The sequence below is a fragment of the Cryptotermes secundus genome, unplaced genomic scaffold (genome assembly GCF_002891405.2).
Source record: "Cryptotermes secundus unplaced genomic scaffold, Csec_1.0 scaffold5, whole genome shotgun sequence".
Classification (NCBI taxonomy): domain Eukaryota; kingdom Metazoa; phylum Arthropoda; class Insecta; order Blattodea; family Kalotermitidae; genus Cryptotermes; species Cryptotermes secundus.
The window spans coordinates 3,770,946-3,790,013 of record NW_019724742.1 but is presented as its reverse complement, the minus strand read 5'-3'; the positions used below and the strand labels follow the sequence as shown (position 1 = coordinate 3,790,013).

Sequence of the window (19,068 nt, the reverse complement as noted above, 5' to 3'; positions counted from 1 at the left end):
AGGTTTGCTATGGATTTGTAACTTTTTATGTGGTTTTATGAGCTGGTCGCGGTTACTGGTTCGATTAAGTTGCAAAGATGGAAATACTTTCAGGATTTCTAATGATTTTATTGTTTGCTAATGTGGCAGAGTCACGGTCAAATTGTCATTTTATTTTGTTGTGGTAATTATGGTGCTACATTTATTTATTTTTTTGTTGGTATTATTTACTGTTATTAAATTGTTATGTTGGAGATACCAACTTTTCTTGAGTAACGCTCAAAACTTGGACACCTCAGTCTACCATGACATGACAAGAGAACCAGGGACAAATGCAGCGATCATTGCCCTAAACTGAAATTGGGTAAAGAGGGGAGGTGCTGTTAAGAATGGCCAACTGTTGTGTAAGTATGAGTAGGACAAAAGGCTCACATTTACCAGGAAAGACACAGTGAGCCACTTCTGAAAAAACTGACAACTTAATGGTATCATTTTATTTATCAAACTGATCATTAAAAAGAACCGTGAAAATGATCTGTGCAAATTCAGTTTATTATAAAATCCATCACTCAGTTAACCCATCCATGTTTTGTGAATATGCACACTTAAATATGATATCTAATATTTTTCAAAGGAGCATCAAGATTGGTTGCTAAGTCACTAAAGAAATTCAGTATTTCGTACCTACACTGCTACAAAGTGTGATCATCTTAGAGCATGCTGCAAACTCTTCAATCACTCAAGTTGATAATTCCTTCAACTTTATGGTGAGAATGTTCACATGGAAGTACCACGAAAGCATACAAAACAACAGAGAGCAATTTCAGCATCTGATGTGACCTATATGGGTTCTGTCTGTAATCTACTGGCCTACAGGCTCTCAACTTTGCAGACACTGTGGGTGTGAATGTTACTGCTAGGCAGCAGAAGCATTCAACTCTTCTACCTGGGCAACGCTGAGATGATCATACTGTAAAAAGTAAAATGGGTACCTTCTTTCAAGCAGTTGAGACCATTGCCATAGTAGCCACGCAAACAGATGCAGCAAAAACCCCCAGTTTGGTAGTCAACACAGCTGGCTTTACTGTGACAGGTTGTAGCCCCAGCAGAACATGTATCTGTTATGGTGGCCTCACCTGTAAGATGGCAGAAACACAGAAACATTTGTTCATCTGTCTTTCAGTCGGATATTAAAGGACTTCTGTCTAACATGCAGTGCTCTGCAACCTGTGCCATAATTAGAGGCATGTTAAAATATTGTGGCATATTTGCTCAAATAATAGATGGCACTGCTATGGAACAGCTAGGTAAACATGTTCTTATGGCAACAGATACATATGCAACAATACAGGAACTATTGGAAATGGTGTTTCCTACTCAGTCTGTGCGAAGGGATTATAATGAGGGCAGGTAAAGGAAGAATGGTTCAGATGGAAGGGAGCCTCTGTTCCAAGATGATCTCAGCATGGAAGCATGTTAAATGCTGTTACCAGGAAACTACTAGTGAAGACACTGCATGCTGGAAAAGACTTAGCGTGATTTGTAAAGTGTGGAATTAGTGATAGATTATAGATTATTTGTGGTTACAACCTATAAGTTGTCAACAAATCCAAATCTATATCCGTGGTGTTTTGAAACAACCATGTAAGGATTTATGGAATGCTGAATAAATATCAAATATCAAATATCAATATCCAATCCAAAGCCCCGTCTACAGTCACACATACAGGTGACAATATATAAAGAATATAAATTTGAACTGTTGATGATGATGATGATGATGACGACGACGACGATGATGATGGATGATGATGATGATGATGATGATGATGCAACTATGGTGTCAAAAGAACTACAGAATACAAGGAAACTAAGATTTCCTTCCAAGTGTAGACCAAGGTGCCAGAGAAAGGAATGTCTAGAGGAAAGGTAATCAAGCAGGAAGCATCAACACCAATTTCAACATCAACATCATTCTGCCTCTCTCCCCTCACCCCTTTAGCTAATTACAGACAGAATAATGTTGGCAAGCAGAACTAGTACTACCTGTGACCAGTGAATGCAGAGCTCTATCAGCATAATGGTAAAGGCAAAGAGAAAATGTGCAGTCCTTGTGCTTCATTAATTAAGCACTATGTGCTGAAGGCCAATCACAGTGGCTGCAGGGTCTATGCCATGAAATGTTTTCACCCTCTTTAATATTGGGATAATGGGTTCAAATCCCGCTCAAAGCATTTATATGTCTCTGTGTTTATTCTGTGTTTGTGTTGTAGTGCATAGGTAGTGGCCTTGTGTGGGGATGATCCCCTTCCCAGTCCTACCAACTGAGATGAAGGAACTGAAATGAAATGAAGCGTCCAATTCATAATAAATTTTACCTTACTCCTCCTTTCATGACCCCCCCTCAGTTCTAAATGAATTATATTAAAAAAAATCTGGACAAACACATTTCAGTGACCTAGATGTTTATCATGTGCAAATATGCATGTGTTCTGGGTAGACAAAACCTAAACATGACTGGAAGAGCCAGAACCTGTATGCTTTTGGAATATGAGTACTTCACCTACTTCCGACCTCCAAATCTGGGGGCATGACATTTCCACTACTGCCTGTCTGTCCAATGTGGAACACCCAAACTCCATTAACACCAACATTGGACCATCTGAAAACATAATCAGCTGTTAATAGAAAATTACTGTGCAGTTCTTGGCTGAGTTGCTGAAGTGTGTTCAGGTAAGAAACTGTACACCTTTTTGCACAAGTTGTTATAAGGTGTTCAGGCAACAAATTAAAACATACAGTTTAATTTAAGTGGTTCTATAGTCATGTAAACTCTTTGTTCATTGTGTGGGGTTCACTACATGAGGTTCTCACAACAATGACTTTGGGATGTTACACCATCTAGCCTGGTTGAAGTTTATTGACATTTTGCAGGAATACACCACCTCCATCTTCAGTACCAAGGGATAAACCAAGTAAGGAAGGAGTGTAAGTGTAAAGCCCTCACACATACTCATTCATCAGACTCTTAACATTTATGGGAATGAATATCAGAACATTTATCATATCACCATCAATATACAATGTATAATGAAGTGTACTGCTAAGTCACAGAGATACTGGGTTTTTGAACTTTGTCCAACGTCCGGATTCTAAATAACTAAGAAAAAAACACAGCGTTTTGGAAAGTGGATCTGTTTCCATCCTCAGGTGAGGGAAGACACCTACTCTGTCAAGTCTCTCACCTCACGATGGAAACAGATCTAGTTTCTGAAACGTTGTGTTTTTTCTTAGTTATTTAGAATTTGGACGATGGACAAAGTCCAAAAACCCAGTATCTCTGTGTGTTATACACCATCAGAACCCTATATATACTTGTACTGCTAAGTGTTGAATCTGTGGAAGCCAGCTGAAATATTAAATGTGACTAAAGTTTAATAAAATGTAATTATTTATCATGACCAAGGCAGCATCTTTGCCTTGCATATCAAACTTCTCCTGATACTCCATAATAAGTATCCAATTTCATCACCCTGCCAACTTGTATAACCAGAGCTAGCCAAACCTTGATTCTTGTCTCTGAAATTTGGTATAGACCCCACAAACTTCATATATTACTGGCAATCAAAGCACAAAATTTGTTATGTTAAAAGGCATAACATGGCCACAAGTGAAGCCATCCATCAAATATCATTTTGAATTCAAACAATCAATGAGGATTCATTGAGATGCTAGTGAAAGAAGGTACCTGCAAGACCGACTGACTTCAGTGAGCCAGGTACAGCAATTCCAACACTATATTCTTGAGAAATATCAGTGACATTTTACCAGACTAAAGGCATATCCTTCAGGAAAACAGTATTCTTCTTCCTTGTTGTGCTCATATCCATGAAAACGCTTGTTTACGTGTGAATGACCTGAGAGTGTGAAGAGTTTCTTTAAAGAGTAGACAGAAATAAATCCCATCTGAACTTTGCAAAAACAGCTTTTTTTTCTTGGGGTGGGGTGAGACTGAGTCCACTTGGTACATCAGCCACTAACTGGCCTATTGCTACAGGATATGATTTCAAAAAACTACTACAGAATATGATGTGTTTTCTTTTAAAAAGTGTTAAACACTGACTGAGTGGAGAGCAGAATATTGCTTTTCATCAGAATGCACAAATGACTAACTGTAAAACTGTTAAAATATTTGGTAGTGAAGTATATGCCAAATCATCACTAACCCTAACTCTACTTTTATACTGGCCACTGTGTAGAGAATTCATGCAAAGTATATCTGCCACTGATAGTGCCATGTGAAACTGCCTCAAGCTGAATGCCGTTTATATGGAATGTAAGCCTATGCCATTGAAAGAATGAACCTTTTGTCCTCTGTATTTGTTTTCATGCATGTCTGTCTGTCTGTTTACTGCTGCAATGGCCATTACAGGAGGATATATGAAACAGACATACAAATTTTTGGAGGCTTAAGAGCTATGAGTTTTTTCTAGTTGTTAGTCAAAACTCTGAAATGAGTGATTCAACTTTACTCATCATCTGACTATCCTCTGTCATCAGACAGACAAAAATTCTGGAGTCAAAAATCATATCAGAAAATGAGCAAGTCTGTTCTCTAGGCAAGTTTTCTCATTACTTATACACACATCGTGTATTCTTCTCTTTTCAGTACTAATGCACCAGATTGTTGAGTTCCTCCTTTTTTATTGTTAGTGGGGTGGGACTAAGTCCCTGTACTGCGGCCACTTCTGGCCTATTGTACCAGCCCCAGATGATAGGTGAGGGTGATTGTGGAGCAATTGGTGGAATGGAGATTGGCAGGGAAAACTGAAGTACTTGGAGAAAACCTGCCCCAGTGCCACTTTGCCCACCACAAATCCCACTTGACCAGACCCGGGATTTAACCCGGGCTGCCACAGTGAGAAGCCAGTAACTAACTGCTTGAGCTATGGCGCGGCCCTCCTTTTTTAGTTAGTACTAATTTTCATCTTGATTACAGTTTGATGTAAGTATAAAAGACAGATCTAAAAGTTTCTGACAATGGTACATTAGTACAGATATTATGTTTCTGGACATTATCCATCGCCCTGTTTCTATTTCAAAACAAAACGTTTCAGAGACTGAACTCTGTCTCCATCTTCAGGTAAAACCTACTCAGTTGGGTCCAATTGACAGAGCTTTTCCCTATCTCTGGACACCTGTACCAACATCAGATAGAGTATACAAGCTAAGCACAGCATAAACCATCTGGGAGAGTTAAGACAAAACTCTACAGCATGAGACCTTGTACCAGAGAACTATCAAGATATAAGTCATCACTGGAGAGATGAATTCTCCTTGTATGGTGTCAACACAGGAAACATAAATATAAACAGAATGATGGATAATGTCCAGAAACATAATATCTTTAATGCAAGACAGAGCCAACTCCTTACATGAAGCAAGAGTCCCATAGGACTGAGTTCATGGACGTGATCTTCTGGGATATGATCCTAAATAATTTCATAGATGGTTACCAATGCTTCAAAGGAACCTTCTGCCCTGATCTACTAAACCACATGGCTTCACATTCCAGAAGACCATATGCTTAATATTCACCGCCAACAGAACTTGACATCTTATATAACTAGTCTCATGTTTGTTTTTGTGGAATGTTCCATACTTGTCTAGGTTTTGTATCTGGTCAGTTCCTGAACCACGGAGGGTGTAGAGCCGGCCATCGCCTGAGACCAGTCCAGCCTGTGCTCTAGCATCAGGCAGACCAGATGACTGCCCAATTCCTTGAATCCACTGGATCCCTCCATCAGCATACAGGAATTCAACATACGAGTCTGATCCATCACTTGCTATTACAACTTGGAAAGTGTTTACCTGCAGAAACAGTTCTATGTCATAAATTCTCAACTGGAAGAAATAGATGACCTCTGTATCTAACACAGTTTCCCATTTATTTACAGGAACTATTCAAAAGGTAAACATGCATATTTGAAGAAATCAAACCATCTGAGAAAAGCAATCAGCTGTGTCAATGTATTGGTGGCTGGGCAACACGGACACGATAAAACAAGGGAGAGCCATAAAACCACTGTAAGGAAGGACTAACAACAAGTAATATGGACTGTAATGTCTGAATGCCCATCTCTGCCCCTTATTCTCCAAATGCTTCTGCTGGGAAAGGACCCACTAATGGTCTCACTCAGCAGTTCAGGATGGATCAGCAGAAGTAGCTCTGTGGTATAAGCACACTGTCAGGACACATCACATCACATTAATCCCGATGATGGGGGGAGGGAGGGGCAAAAGACAGTCTCTGAAACACTGGGTAATAACTCAACATTGATACAGCTGATCACCCGAGAAGCCTTCGTTACATAAACTGTTACGTTTATGGTTTATACTGACCGTCTTACAGTGTACACACTTTTTCACCTTATTCTTCACTTCCACACTACATGTTTCAGCACTAATGTGCCATCTTCAGGTGTCTTTATGCACATTAAACTATTGTACTGCATGCCATAATGTCTTCATTCTAAAATGACTAAAATCTGTATTCGTCATATAGGACGATGAATTCTAAATAATAAAACTTTTCAGCATTCTTCCTACGTCGCACTCAAACACACAAATTATGCCAATCCTCTTTTATGTGTGCATTCTTCCTACATATATTTGTGTATCGTGTTCTGTGTTGTGTTTTGCTCCTGTTACTGCATGCGTTTTACTGCTGGATCTGTGCTGATTAGTGCTGAAACATGTAGTGTGGAAGTGAAGAATAAGGTGAAAAAGTGTATACACTGTAAGATGGTCAGCATAAACCATGAACATGAATCAGTGTAACAGGATGCTAAAATATACCATTATAAACTGTTACCTCTTACATAAACGATTATCTATTTCAAGGATTAATAGGTGTGCACTTTATCTTCAGATTAAGTTATTACAATAATGTATGCCAATTTCAATCACTGGTTTATGTAACTGAAGCTGACTTTTATACTTTAACCAATACATGGAGTACAAACTTTAACTTTCTTAGCATCTATTGGAAAATTCTGTGTTTAGCAAACACAGTGTTTTCTTCAAGCTAATGAGTGGATGGTTGTTATATTGTTAGTTGCACCTGACACTTCTGTTGAGTGACAGACTGGTACAGTATGCTGTAGCCTGTATACGCTACTGCTATGCAACGAATGCAAAACAAACAACAGACTGACGTTCGTTGTTAAGTGGCAAATTCTTAATAAACTGGAATAGATGATTGTTGCTGGTTGAAGTATTATGCTAAAAGCTGAAAGGTCATGGGTTCGATTCCTGATGAGGTCATTGTAAATTTTCAATTTACCTAATCCTTCCTGCCACACTATGGCCCTGGGGTCGACTCAGCCTCTAACAGAAATGAGTACCAGGATCCTTCCTGGGGGGTAATGGGTGGCTGCCAAATAAGACTGACCACCTTACCATCATCTGTAAGCAGACTGTCTGAAGTTGTGAGAACCTTGATGTCTCACAACCCTATGGGCCTTCATGGCCTGTTACAAGGATAGCTTTACCGTTTTTTATGTTTTACCTATGAAGAAAGTAAATTAAACAGTATTTCTAGGGTCAGGGAATTAGAATACTAATTAACTTTTGCAAAATGAAAATAACTAGTGCTCCTGACCTATATTTGTAAGACTACTTATAGATGTACCTCACATGACCTGTAATTTGAGGCATGTCAACATGACCACTGTTGCGTCCAGTGGGATTAGAGGTTGATTACCTCGTGATGAAGTTTCTAATCTCATTTTGTACAGAATTCTCCTTTATGGTTCTAATGATGAGATTCTAACAATAGCAGTTTTGTGTTCTCCTCTGGCTACATGTACATCTGGAGAAATTTATAGGTTACTGTTAGTAGCTACTACCAGAGATTTTATATGAATAAGACCGTCTTACAGTGCTGCATATTCTCTATATGTTAGAGGGAAATGCTCACCATTACATTCATACTTGTAGTAGGGCCTTATCTTGTTACTTTCTCATCCACCCTTGTTTGGTACAGGTTCAACTGAATCCTACCATAAAAATACCTTATCAGCTCTCCGATTATGGTACCCAACATCCTTCCAAGTGGCTATGAATAAACTTGAGGCTTCAAAATCAGCTCCATAACTGAAGGCTTCATGAACTGATTCTGTTGCCCTCTGTAACAGTGACGCATCCTGTGTTTCTCTGAAAAAAAGATACATAGTCATGCAATTTCATTTTAGAGCAGAAGACACGGAACATCACCATTTAGGGTTTGCACTTCTGCTGGTTACTTTGGGAGGTTCCAAATTCAAATATTGCACAGATCACAAATAGTTTACCTGTAGTAAACAGCACCACTGGCCCTGGTGTCTACATTTGTGTACAGAGGTGCGATGACTGGGTAGTCTAAGGGAAACTGTATGTTGAAGAAGACTGGAATCTCTGTCAGGAATGACAGCAAACCATTGGAGTTCACCTGCAGAAATATGTACAAGTTCATTGTGCTATTTCTTACCCTACATTAAAACAATGTTGTATTGTCAGCTAAAAACAAATTCTAAGGAATTAAAGCAATTTATTGGTGGAAAAATATAATTGTATCTGTGTAGGTTACAAGAGCCTTCACTACAAACCACTAAAATTACTTCTGAAACTGAAATATGCATCTCTGAAAACAGTTTTAAATTATATATTTCCAGTAAGCAAAGAATATTAGTTCTTATAAGAAGGCATTCTGTGCAGCATAAACATGTAATGAATGAAAACATCATTTAAGAATTGATTAATGTTAATTACCAAGGTCTTTGCGCAAGTTTCAATGAAAAGATTTATTCAACTTGCTTAACATCCTTAATCTGTGACCAGTGAAGTACCAAGTAAAATAAAGTCTCACCTTAACCTTGGGCATGAGTGTGCTTCCTGGTCAGACTAACATAACGCCTCAAATGGGCAGTGACAGATGAGCATGGAGCAATGGTGGAACAAAGATTAGTTTGGGAATATTGAAGGAATTCATAGAAACTCCTCTTCCATTTCAATTTCATCTGTCATGAATCTCAGGTAAAAATTATATAAAAAACAACGCTTAACAAAATTTCAAACAAATTTATAGTTAAACTTTCTAACATAATGGCTGCAACTCTGCAAAACAGATCAGTGTGCAAGGCTCCCGTAAGAGGAACAGAAACAGCTGAGGCTTGATTCCTGACAGCAGGAACTGGATACCAGCTATCAGTACCTGAGCCTAAAAAGAGCACAGTTGCAATAAAAAAAATAAAAGTAGTTACTATTAACTAGTTAATATGTCATGAAATGTTGCTGAATTTTCTCCACAGAGAATATTTGCAGGTTTCCTGTGATGTTAGAAAAAAACAACAGTTGAAGAGTGTTTTCCTCTGGGCTTGGTTCACATGATAATCTCAGGGCTGATGAATGGCTACAAGCTTCACTTAATGATAATCTGTTTTTATGGTTATTCCAAGAACATAGTCACTGATTTATTGCACAAACTGATATACACTATCAATGGTTGGTAATAAACAAACCGTGATTAAGTTGCCCTTGTTTACACTGACAAAACTTATTAATGAATTTGTCCTTGAGTTATCACCATTTAAATTAAAATCTTTTTCCTTGCTGTTGTTACACAAAACACTTTATTAACTGTTTATAAAGTTTTATGGATGGACTCAGTTATGAGAGTGTTTAGCACATGTTTTTGCTATCATGAGCGGGGTGGAAACTGTCTTGCAAAGAACCAGTTCAATACTCTGTGCAGAGAGTGGTTTCGAAGTTATTTGTATACATGTTCAAATTCTTGAAGTCATAGAAATAGCGTCCTTAAATATGTTATGATAGTACTGAAGTTGTGGGCTTCCCCACGATCGTAGTTTCGCGATTCTACCTGTTCTTTTTATTTAACTGCCTTAATAATTTGCATAACCTTAGCCTTTAAAAACCTTTAAAAATGTCTAAAAAATATATTTAAAAAAATAAAGGCTACATCAAACCAACACACAGTGTAGAACACACCGAATGTATATATGCCCAGACAAGAAACACATACGCCATATTGTACGATTACATAAAGATACATATCGTGGGAATAGCATACCAATATAGCACACACCAACAACCCTTACATCATAGAAACTTGTCTTTGGGCTCCACAACCAGGCTTACTATGCAGAAAGCTTCTACAACAAGACCTACAAACAACATACATGCCCAATTTCTACATAGTAGCATTGAAACCTTAGTATTTTAAGTTGGCATACATACTAGTGTATTTCTTAACCTACCATATTAAAACAAATTCATATATTTTTAAACAATTTTTAAAATACTTTTAATATTTTTAATATTCCACAATCTATTCAACACATTATAAACCTTGCTATATGGTATTTTTTTCCTGTGGCGCTACAGCCCAAATTTGGGCCTAGGCCTACCTCCATGAAACTCCGTTTCACTTCGATTTACTAGATCTTACACATAGGGTAGGACTCCTTGGGCGAGTGATCAGCTCGTCTCAAGGCCTCTACCTGTAGACAAACACAGAAAAACGCACACAAACATCCATGCCCTGAGTGGGATTCGAACCCACGATCCCGGCTTCCGAGCGAGCGATGACAGTGCATGCCTTAGACCGCTCGGCTACCGTGACCGGCTGCTACATGGTATACTTTTTGTATATTTAATCTTTTATCTTATTTTGTATCATCTACTTTTAATTGTAACACCAACTTGAGGCAAAATTTTTATGTCAGTATAAAATATGACACATTGCACTGGTATGGATCTGTATCGGTAGTTCACTAACTGTACATGTTTCTATACAAACTGCCTGATGATGGTCTTATATGACCGAAATATGTAGCAGCAATAAAGATCAAATTGTAAAACATTAAAACTGAGTATATTTGTTGTGTTGATGGTTCACATAATTCCTATATACCTCACAACCCCCCTATAAACACTAACATGTTAATGCCGCTTGGGCAAATAATCTGTAGCCATCAACACAACAAATTCCAATTATATAAATATTACTATATTAACATTTGTTTATTATTCTGTATCTGCTACATATTTCGACCCAGCTGGATAATCTTCAGGCAGTATTTAATTTTTAACTGAATCTTAAAATTTCATTTTTATCTTAAATTTTGTGCTGAAGTAACTTTATTGGTTTGAAATGGTACTATAGTACCAGAACGAAAATTATTCAAAGATTCAGAAATGTCATTCAAAATGAGAATTTAAAACAAATTTAATTAATTAATTGACACTAATTTATTTCATTCTCAGACTATAATCTGGGTTGTTTATAAATAATTATATATAAGCAAGTGCAATAACTACCAGAGCGCACAATTTCCACATGCGTGCTTTTCATTCTATCATTCTGAATGTTTCTGGCAGTTTCAAAACCTCTGTTAAACACATTAATAATATTGAAGCATGTAGAGCCGTTGCTATGCAACAACGGTCGCGAGTTAACAAACACACCAGAGCCGTTACTAGGTAACAATCGCAAATAAACACGCCTCCACAGCGACGAATCGACGTGCAACATTGGGAGGTACTGTTGCAAATGGGGTTTTCTACCCTGGTCCGTGCCGAGGGGTTATAAGGAAGACAAGTGGGGCAACAGAGTCAGTTCTGTGAAGATAAGAGTTCAGTTAGAAGAGAGTCGCCGTTCAGACGGCAGGAAGCTGGAAACAGAAGACTGGCCATTGTTAGAAACCGTTACCAGGCAATTGCTAGTGAAGACACCGCGGACTTAAAAAAGACAGTGATCTGTTAAGTGTGTGGAAATAAGCGATGGTACTGTAATTAAGTGTAATTACGAGTTGTCTGCTGAAGTGGTCAAGAAATCTGACATCCAATCCAAACCCCCGTTGAGAGTCACTCCCTCACGTGACAATGTAATTGCCTTTCAATGTCCTTAAGATTCTGAACGCCAGTGATGGATATTTACTGGTTATTTCATTTTTAGTTTCGATTCTAGAGTCAAATTGCAAACCATACGTGGTTTACAAGAACAGATTCTTAATTTAGCACATACCTCTGGAACACTGCCTGAATGGAAGTTTGCACGAAAATGATATAGCTTTGAGTCTGTTTTGCACTAAGGCTTCGAAAGAGAGACACCAGTTCAGAGTGAGGGGGCGGTCTGTTCACTCAGCTGGGTTCGTGGCTGCCCGGCGATTATTCAAACCACTTTGTGACCCTGTTCCTAATTAAGAAGACAATATGGTCACGAGCAGGGGAAGACGCGTAAACGCGCGCAACCAGATTCAAATGTCCCACATCAGTATCTGCTCTCCAGAACAGCCCCAAAGGGGCGCAAACGCGTAAAATAAACGCGCACAAAAACGAAATGATACTCAGGAAGAAGCTAAGAATATGAGGACACAACGGACTGTAGCAGTAACAGTGCTTCTGACTCACGTTGGGGAATTCCCCGGTTCCAAATTCGGTCGGTGCTTCGATCACGCCGAGATTCCTCGTGGGTTCTTCATCTCGCCACACAAATTTTAGGACATCTCATAAAATTGGCCACGATCACTTTAATCGAAATCTTCTTCTAATTTACCATTCATCAGTCATACTACAATATGACGATATTTAAGTTTACATGATTGAGTGAGCATAGATGGAGTTTGGATTGATGTTCGGATTTATTGGACTCTTTGATACAGCACGTGACTCCACTTATATTTCGCTATTACACACACACGCCAGTGTCCACAGTCACGTCTTCACTAGTCGTCGCTTGGCAGCGGCTTCTAACGGCGGACGATCCCCTTCCTCTGGGTTCCCGCTCTATCCCCGTGCCTCAGCTACCAGCTTCTAACAGCAACAGCTCGAAACGACTGAGCCTCAGCACTCCTCTAACTCACTTACTAACTCACCAACCGACTGACTCAAATCCTAAATTGTCCTGCTTATAATATCTCGGCACGGACAGCACAGAAAACACCGTTCTTATGTTGCTCTTTATTGGCCGCTGCCTAGTAAAGGCTGTTGTATACCTGTTCATTTCGCGGTCGTTGCCTAGCAACGGGACATGCCACAATATATATCGACGTATGGAGGAACGTGGCGCCTCAATTTTCAGAATAGAAGATAATTTCTTACTCACACCCGTGAGATCCTCAAATGTCACACAGTTATCTCCTAGGAAGGGAGAGTCCCAAGGTTCTACAGACCAAGAAACAAGGAAGCCATGCTCGTATGTACCTTGTCCTTCTCACTGAGGTTCAGAGACCGGAACATAATTCCCGGTTCCTGCAGTCACTCTCCAACTTAGTTCTACGAAACGTCGATAAATACCGTATTTAGCATACTGTATGGTGTTAATATTCCATAAGACAAAAGTTGACATACGTCAAGACCATGATAACCTCAAGTCTCATAGAGTTTAGGGTTGGTTGAGACACTATGTTACAAGTCGAAAGGTCACGGAATCGATTCCCGATGTGGTCACTGGGTTTTTCAATTTACCTACTTATTTAAGCCGCACTACGGCCCTGGGATCAACTGAGCCTCTAATAGAAATGAGTGTTTCTTTTCAATTATATTTATCTCCTTATTTACTGAGATACTAGTTGTATTCGATGTAAATAAGGGCATACGCTCGTATTTTTCTCTGCTATTACTGATAACAATTCATTTGTGTAAACTCACTACAGGGAACTGAGCCATTCTGGAGGAGCAGCCAGTTCTGCAGCTACTCAAGAAATTTCCAACGTTTTGTGGAACCCGAAGGTTCATTACCGTGTTCACAACAGCCCTCCACTGGTCCCTATCCTGAGTCAGATCGGTCAAGTCCATGCCACTCCATCCTACCTCTCTAACTTCAATTTTAATATTATCCAACTACCTACGCCTTGTTTTTCTTGTGGTCTCTTTCATTCTGGCGTTCTCACCATCATCCTATATGCATTCCTCTTAGTCCTTATTCGTGCTACATGCCCTGCCAATCTGATCCTCCTTGACATGAGCATTCTGATTACACCTGGAGAAGAGTAAAAGTTATGAAGCCCCCTCGTTATGCAGTTTTCTCCAGCCTCCCGTCACTTCATCTCTCTTCGGTCCAGATATTCTCCTCAGTACCCTACAGTTAAACACTCTCAGTTCTCATTTGTGGAAATTGGATTATTATATTATTATTATTGTTATTATTATTATCATCATCATCATTATTTTGATGATATAAATTGCTTTGTTCTTGACTTTTTTCTTAGTATGTGTGTACGTATATACGTACTTTTCTCTCGGCTACTGCCAACTTTCTGACTTGTCTTTGGACCAATAATTCAGCATGAAACTAAATAACAAATTTAAATACATTACAGTCCTGCTGTCTGGAGGATAGTTAAGGGATTTCAGTACGCCCTGTTGGACCGGTTATGAGCCTCTGTTTCCTATCCGCGTTACGGAATGGCTGGGCCGGGAAGAGCGGTCTCTTTCAGACAGACGAGCACAGACCCACGTGACAAGCAAATGAATTCATTAATCCCCTTCGTGGGTTCCAAGTCGAACCATTCACACACTCAAATGCAATACTCATTACGTCATCAGAGATCAGGAAGACATTTTGCTTCTGCAGTTTCAGCGTTTAAACTGAACCAGGGAACGTAAAGCCCAGTCCATAAGGTTCATATTCGCAATTTCAGCAGCTTCAGTGATATTTCTGAGGTCAGAATATGATAATCTGAATTATAAATATGGCGACTGCTCAACACACAGCGTCCCGTTCTCAGAAATTTCAGAGTTCGTGTTTTGGGTCTCTATACGAGCTAACCTGGTTTTGGGGAGTTTATGCTTCTCAATCTAGACACATTCTGGGATGGCACCTTAAGAACATATTGTCACGTGTTACAGTGACTACAGTGAATTTATTGACCACTTACAGAAACTACAGCGCTATCGCTAATTCACATACTCTGCACTTCACTACAGTACGCACTCTTTTCAGTCTGCTGTATCTTCACCAGTTGTTGCCTGGTAACGGATCCCAAAAATGTCCTCTGCTTCCGTGCTGACGTTCTCATCGGCTGGCGACTATCCCAAAACTAAATAAAATCTTGACCTCTCCTGCTTATAACACCTCGACAGGAACGGCATAGAAAACACCTGTCCCCACAGCTCTTCTATTGTTGCGTCAAGCATCTATCACACGGACCACGCAGAGAACATCGCTTCCCAGTTAGTCCATTGGTGCGTGTTAGGAATCTGCATGCTACAATAATGACTTCCACATCCTTCCCAATTAATTCACCATTCACATTTATCCTCTCATACACCCACACATATAACTGGGAAGGGTCACTAAGCAAGTTAAAAATGAAGGGCAAATTTGTCCCTGTGCTTGATTTAGTACCGCGCAGCCAAGGCGTAAGGTACAGTGCAAGCATCCTAAACTCTCGGTAGACAGGGGTGAGTGGTCAGCCTCCATCCTCACCCCTCGCGGCCGCTTTACGCACGGGAAATAACTTCCGGTACCCTCAAGACAAGAGGTTGAGTGCGCTAAGCGGGACCTGGGGCCGGTCTGAACGGTGCGGAGAGAAGACTGATCTCTTGCACCAGTCGAGAATCAAAAGCGATTCCTCGGCCATCCAGCCCGTAGCTCAGTCACTATACCGGCGACAGATAAACCGTTACTATTATTGTCTCTGTGCTTAACTAACTGAGCACTACGCCATGAAGGCGTATGGGGGAGTGGATGTATAAGTCCACATTATCTTGACCTCGGCACTAGTTGGAGGCGAGTGGTCAATTTCACGCCCCGGCCGCTTTACCCCCGGGGAACAAACCCCGGTACCTATTGGATAGGAAGTTGGGTGGACCCCAGAGCCGATCTGGACGACATGGAAAAGTGAAAAGTTGTTACCCTACCAGGACTCTAACTCCGACCTCATTATCCTCCAGATTATTATTATTATTATCATCATCATCATCATCATCTCTTGTCACAGGTTTATTTCCTGGTATTCCTTTTCTTGAACCAGTGATGCACCTCACCACTCAGGCTTCAAGCTTCACACTGTAGCACTTTCCGTAGTGTGTGTGATATTATTATTATTATTATTATTACTATTATCAGTTACAAACACGCATAGAGTCAGAAGAACATACCACTTAAGATGATGTGATCAACTTATCAAACTTCAGTTTCCTCAGTGTGCGCCTGCTAATCTGGAAACCAGGTGCCTGCATGAAATCGGTGACTTTTCACGGAAGTTGCTGTTGCGTTGCAGCTGTCGGTTTGTTTGGTGTGCCGTCGCCCTAAGTCTTTGAACAATATCTCTACAAATTACCCCATAGTTGTGGGTCTCCATGTTGAAACACATATTGTGGCAGTTTGAAAGACGATTTTAATTTTTAGTACTAATGATTGATACCTCCAGCTAGTACCGAGGTCAAGAAAATGTGGAGCTATACATTCACTCCCACATACGCCTTCATGGCGTAGTGCTTAATTGTAGTTAAGCACAGGGACAATTAAAAAAAATATATTTTTCTAAAAATTCAGGTAGGGTGAAAATGCCTGGCTTTCCCCCTCTCCCCTTTCCAATGCCCACGGCTTTCAGCCCATTTACTTCGACCCCGAAGATGTTCTTCCGAAAAGTCTGTATCCGCCTACAAGACTACACGGTGCCATAATCCGGAAGACGAACCGAGCATTCACTTCCATCAAAACTGAAATCGTTCAACATTAGACCACAAACGGAATTGTGAAGATGAAGCAAAAGAGAGATAAACTTACATAAATGGAGTTGTAGGACTCGCCGTAAAACACGATGGGTACTTGAAGAGCGATTTCAGGACTAGCAGCTTCATCTTGGTCCTGAGGAAGAACCAGATCTATCCCAGCTCCATGTGGATACAGCAGTTCTCGTGGGATAGCAGAGCACACGGCTGCACAGATCGCAATGCAAAGAGAAGTGAAGCACCGCATCTTCCGGCCTCCTCACAGTCCACTAGTGAGTCTACTCGAGGCTGCTTCCAGACGCCACTCAAGCAGTCACTCGCTCGGCACTATCAGAAAACTACTCGTACACTACAATGTTCAATATGTTCACCCTTACCTGAAAGTTCGCCAATGCAATTAACAGCACATTAAATTTAGGAAATGCTTGGCCCTATCCTATCGTGTCCTATAAAAGGCGAAGCTATCCGTGTAACAGGCAGTGGAGGCCCATAGGGTTGTGAGATGTCGAGGTTGCCACATTTTCTAGACAATCGGCTCACAGATGGCAGTGAGTTCGTCAGCCTTACGCGCCAGCTGCGTTTTTCTCTCCCCCCCCCCCACCTCGGAAGATTCGTGGTACTCATTTTTGTTAGAGGCTGAGTCGCTCCTACGGCCACTGTGCGGCTGAAAGGATTAGGTCGGTTAAAAAATCTACTGACCTAAATGGGAATCGAAGCCTCAATTTTCCGGCTTGTAGCGTAGTACAGTAACTGTGATTGTATTATTCAATAAAAATGAATTGTGAATACTGCATGGCTTTCCTTGTGTTTACATGCTTCATATGGGTCTCAAAATAAACAGAGATTAATTCCGTGCACATTAACAGCTGGTCCCTGTAATGGAGGGGTACAGTTACCTGTGAGGTCGGCACTGAAGCTTTAATTAATTTTTACATGAATTTCATATTTCAGCGTGTTAAAAATTTTAATATTGTGGCATGTAGACCCGTTGGTAGGCAACGACGGCGAAACAGGCCGTTACTAGGCAACGGCCCGTAAACAGGAACAAAGGAACGGTTTTGTGCAGTCCGTGTACAGTACAGTTAGTGAGGAGTCAGTTAGTGGAATGGATTGAGTTCGTTAGTGAGCGATTGAGTGAGTAAAACGGCCGCTGCGATTCAGTTTTTGTGAGCTACTGCTGTGAGAAGCTGGTAGCTGAGGCCGGGGATAGTTCGTGAACCCAGAGGAAGGGGATAGTATTAAATTTTTTTTTTATATATTTATATGGTTGCAGTTTTCTTGTTGGTTATATAACGACATTCTAGAGCATAAAGTATCGCATAAAGGAAGGACTGATGAACTAATGAAACGGTCTTAGCCACATGTCTGGAGGGACAGAGAAAACCACTGTACTATCTCAGTCAGCTCTGCTGGGGTCCTAGTCGAGAACTAAACCAAGAACTCTTCGATAGCTAGATCGTCACCGCTGAGCCAACCTGCTCTGCAGGAGACTGTAGCGTTTCTCCATGTATGAGTTATAGTGACGTACCAAAGAACTGTTCCTGAAGTGCGTACATGATAGACACTTCAGACCTTCAGACACACTCACCCTCTGCACTCTGCAGACCCGTCTGACGTGTTTCCGGTTTACTGACAGATCGGCTTCTGCCTCGCCTTCAATTGTTTTCAGCATTCGCAGCGGTTTCCGCATGAAATGACGTGTCTAAATCCGCAGAGACGCATTCATTTCCTTTAATTTGGTGTCCCTCTGTGACATTAATGTTAAAACGGACAACAGACTAATAAAGTATTCGGAGCAAGACTCATTGCAAATGTCATTCTCTGTGATGTATATTACAGCAGTATGAAATTAACGCGTAGCATATGAATTACCTCTTGTTTAATTATCTTTATAACTTTAAGATATAAGGAAAACATGTACTGGATATAAAATGTGTTTCAATTTCGGCTAGAATTTAAATGTGAAACGTTTTCTCGGTCCGACAAATACAATTTTGGCGCCAGTTACCTTGGCTACGGACTAGACGACCGAGGGGTATGAGTTCGAGTCCCAGTAGGGCCAAGAATTTTCTCTTCTCCACGTCGTTCAGATCGGATCGGGGGGCCCACACAGCCTCCTATCAAATGTGTACAAAGGCCTCTTTCCCGAGGGTAAATCGGCAGAGACATGAAGCTGACCACTCACCTCCAACTAGTCCCGAGGTTAAGAAAATGTGGATCTATACAGCCACTCCACCATACGCCTTCATGGCGTAGTGCTTAATAAGTTAAGCACAGGGACAACTTTACCTTTCAGGGCATCCAGAACTGCTCTGGGGGCTCATCCAGCCTACTGAATGGGCTCCGGGG

The 19,068-nt window shown here is 40.5% G+C and overlaps 1 protein-coding gene across 3 annotated transcripts in view; it reads right to left on the bottom strand.

Moving 5' to 3' along the window:
• The window catches only part of LOC111862696 (nidogen), a 150,809-nt gene that overhangs the window by 40,445 nt on the left and 91,296 nt on the right, over positions 1-19,068 (bottom strand). Inside the window, exons 2-7 of one of the 3 annotated variants that reach the window (XM_023848293.2) lie at positions 16,775-17,096; positions 8,334-8,470; positions 8,055-8,196; positions 5,642-5,850; positions 2,547-2,641; positions 972-1,115 (exon numbers count right to left, since the gene is read on the bottom strand). In XM_023848293.2, the coding sequence (XP_023704061.1) occupies positions 972-1,115; positions 2,547-2,641; positions 5,642-5,850; positions 8,055-8,196; positions 8,334-8,470; positions 16,775-16,966 (919 nt within the window). In that variant the 5' untranslated portion in view covers positions 16,967-17,096. The remainder of the gene's footprint in view (positions 1-971; positions 1,116-2,546; positions 2,642-5,641; positions 5,851-8,054; positions 8,197-8,333; positions 8,471-16,774; positions 17,097-19,068) is intronic. The other 2 variants (XM_023848294.2, XM_023848295.2) reach the window with 2 other exon arrangements.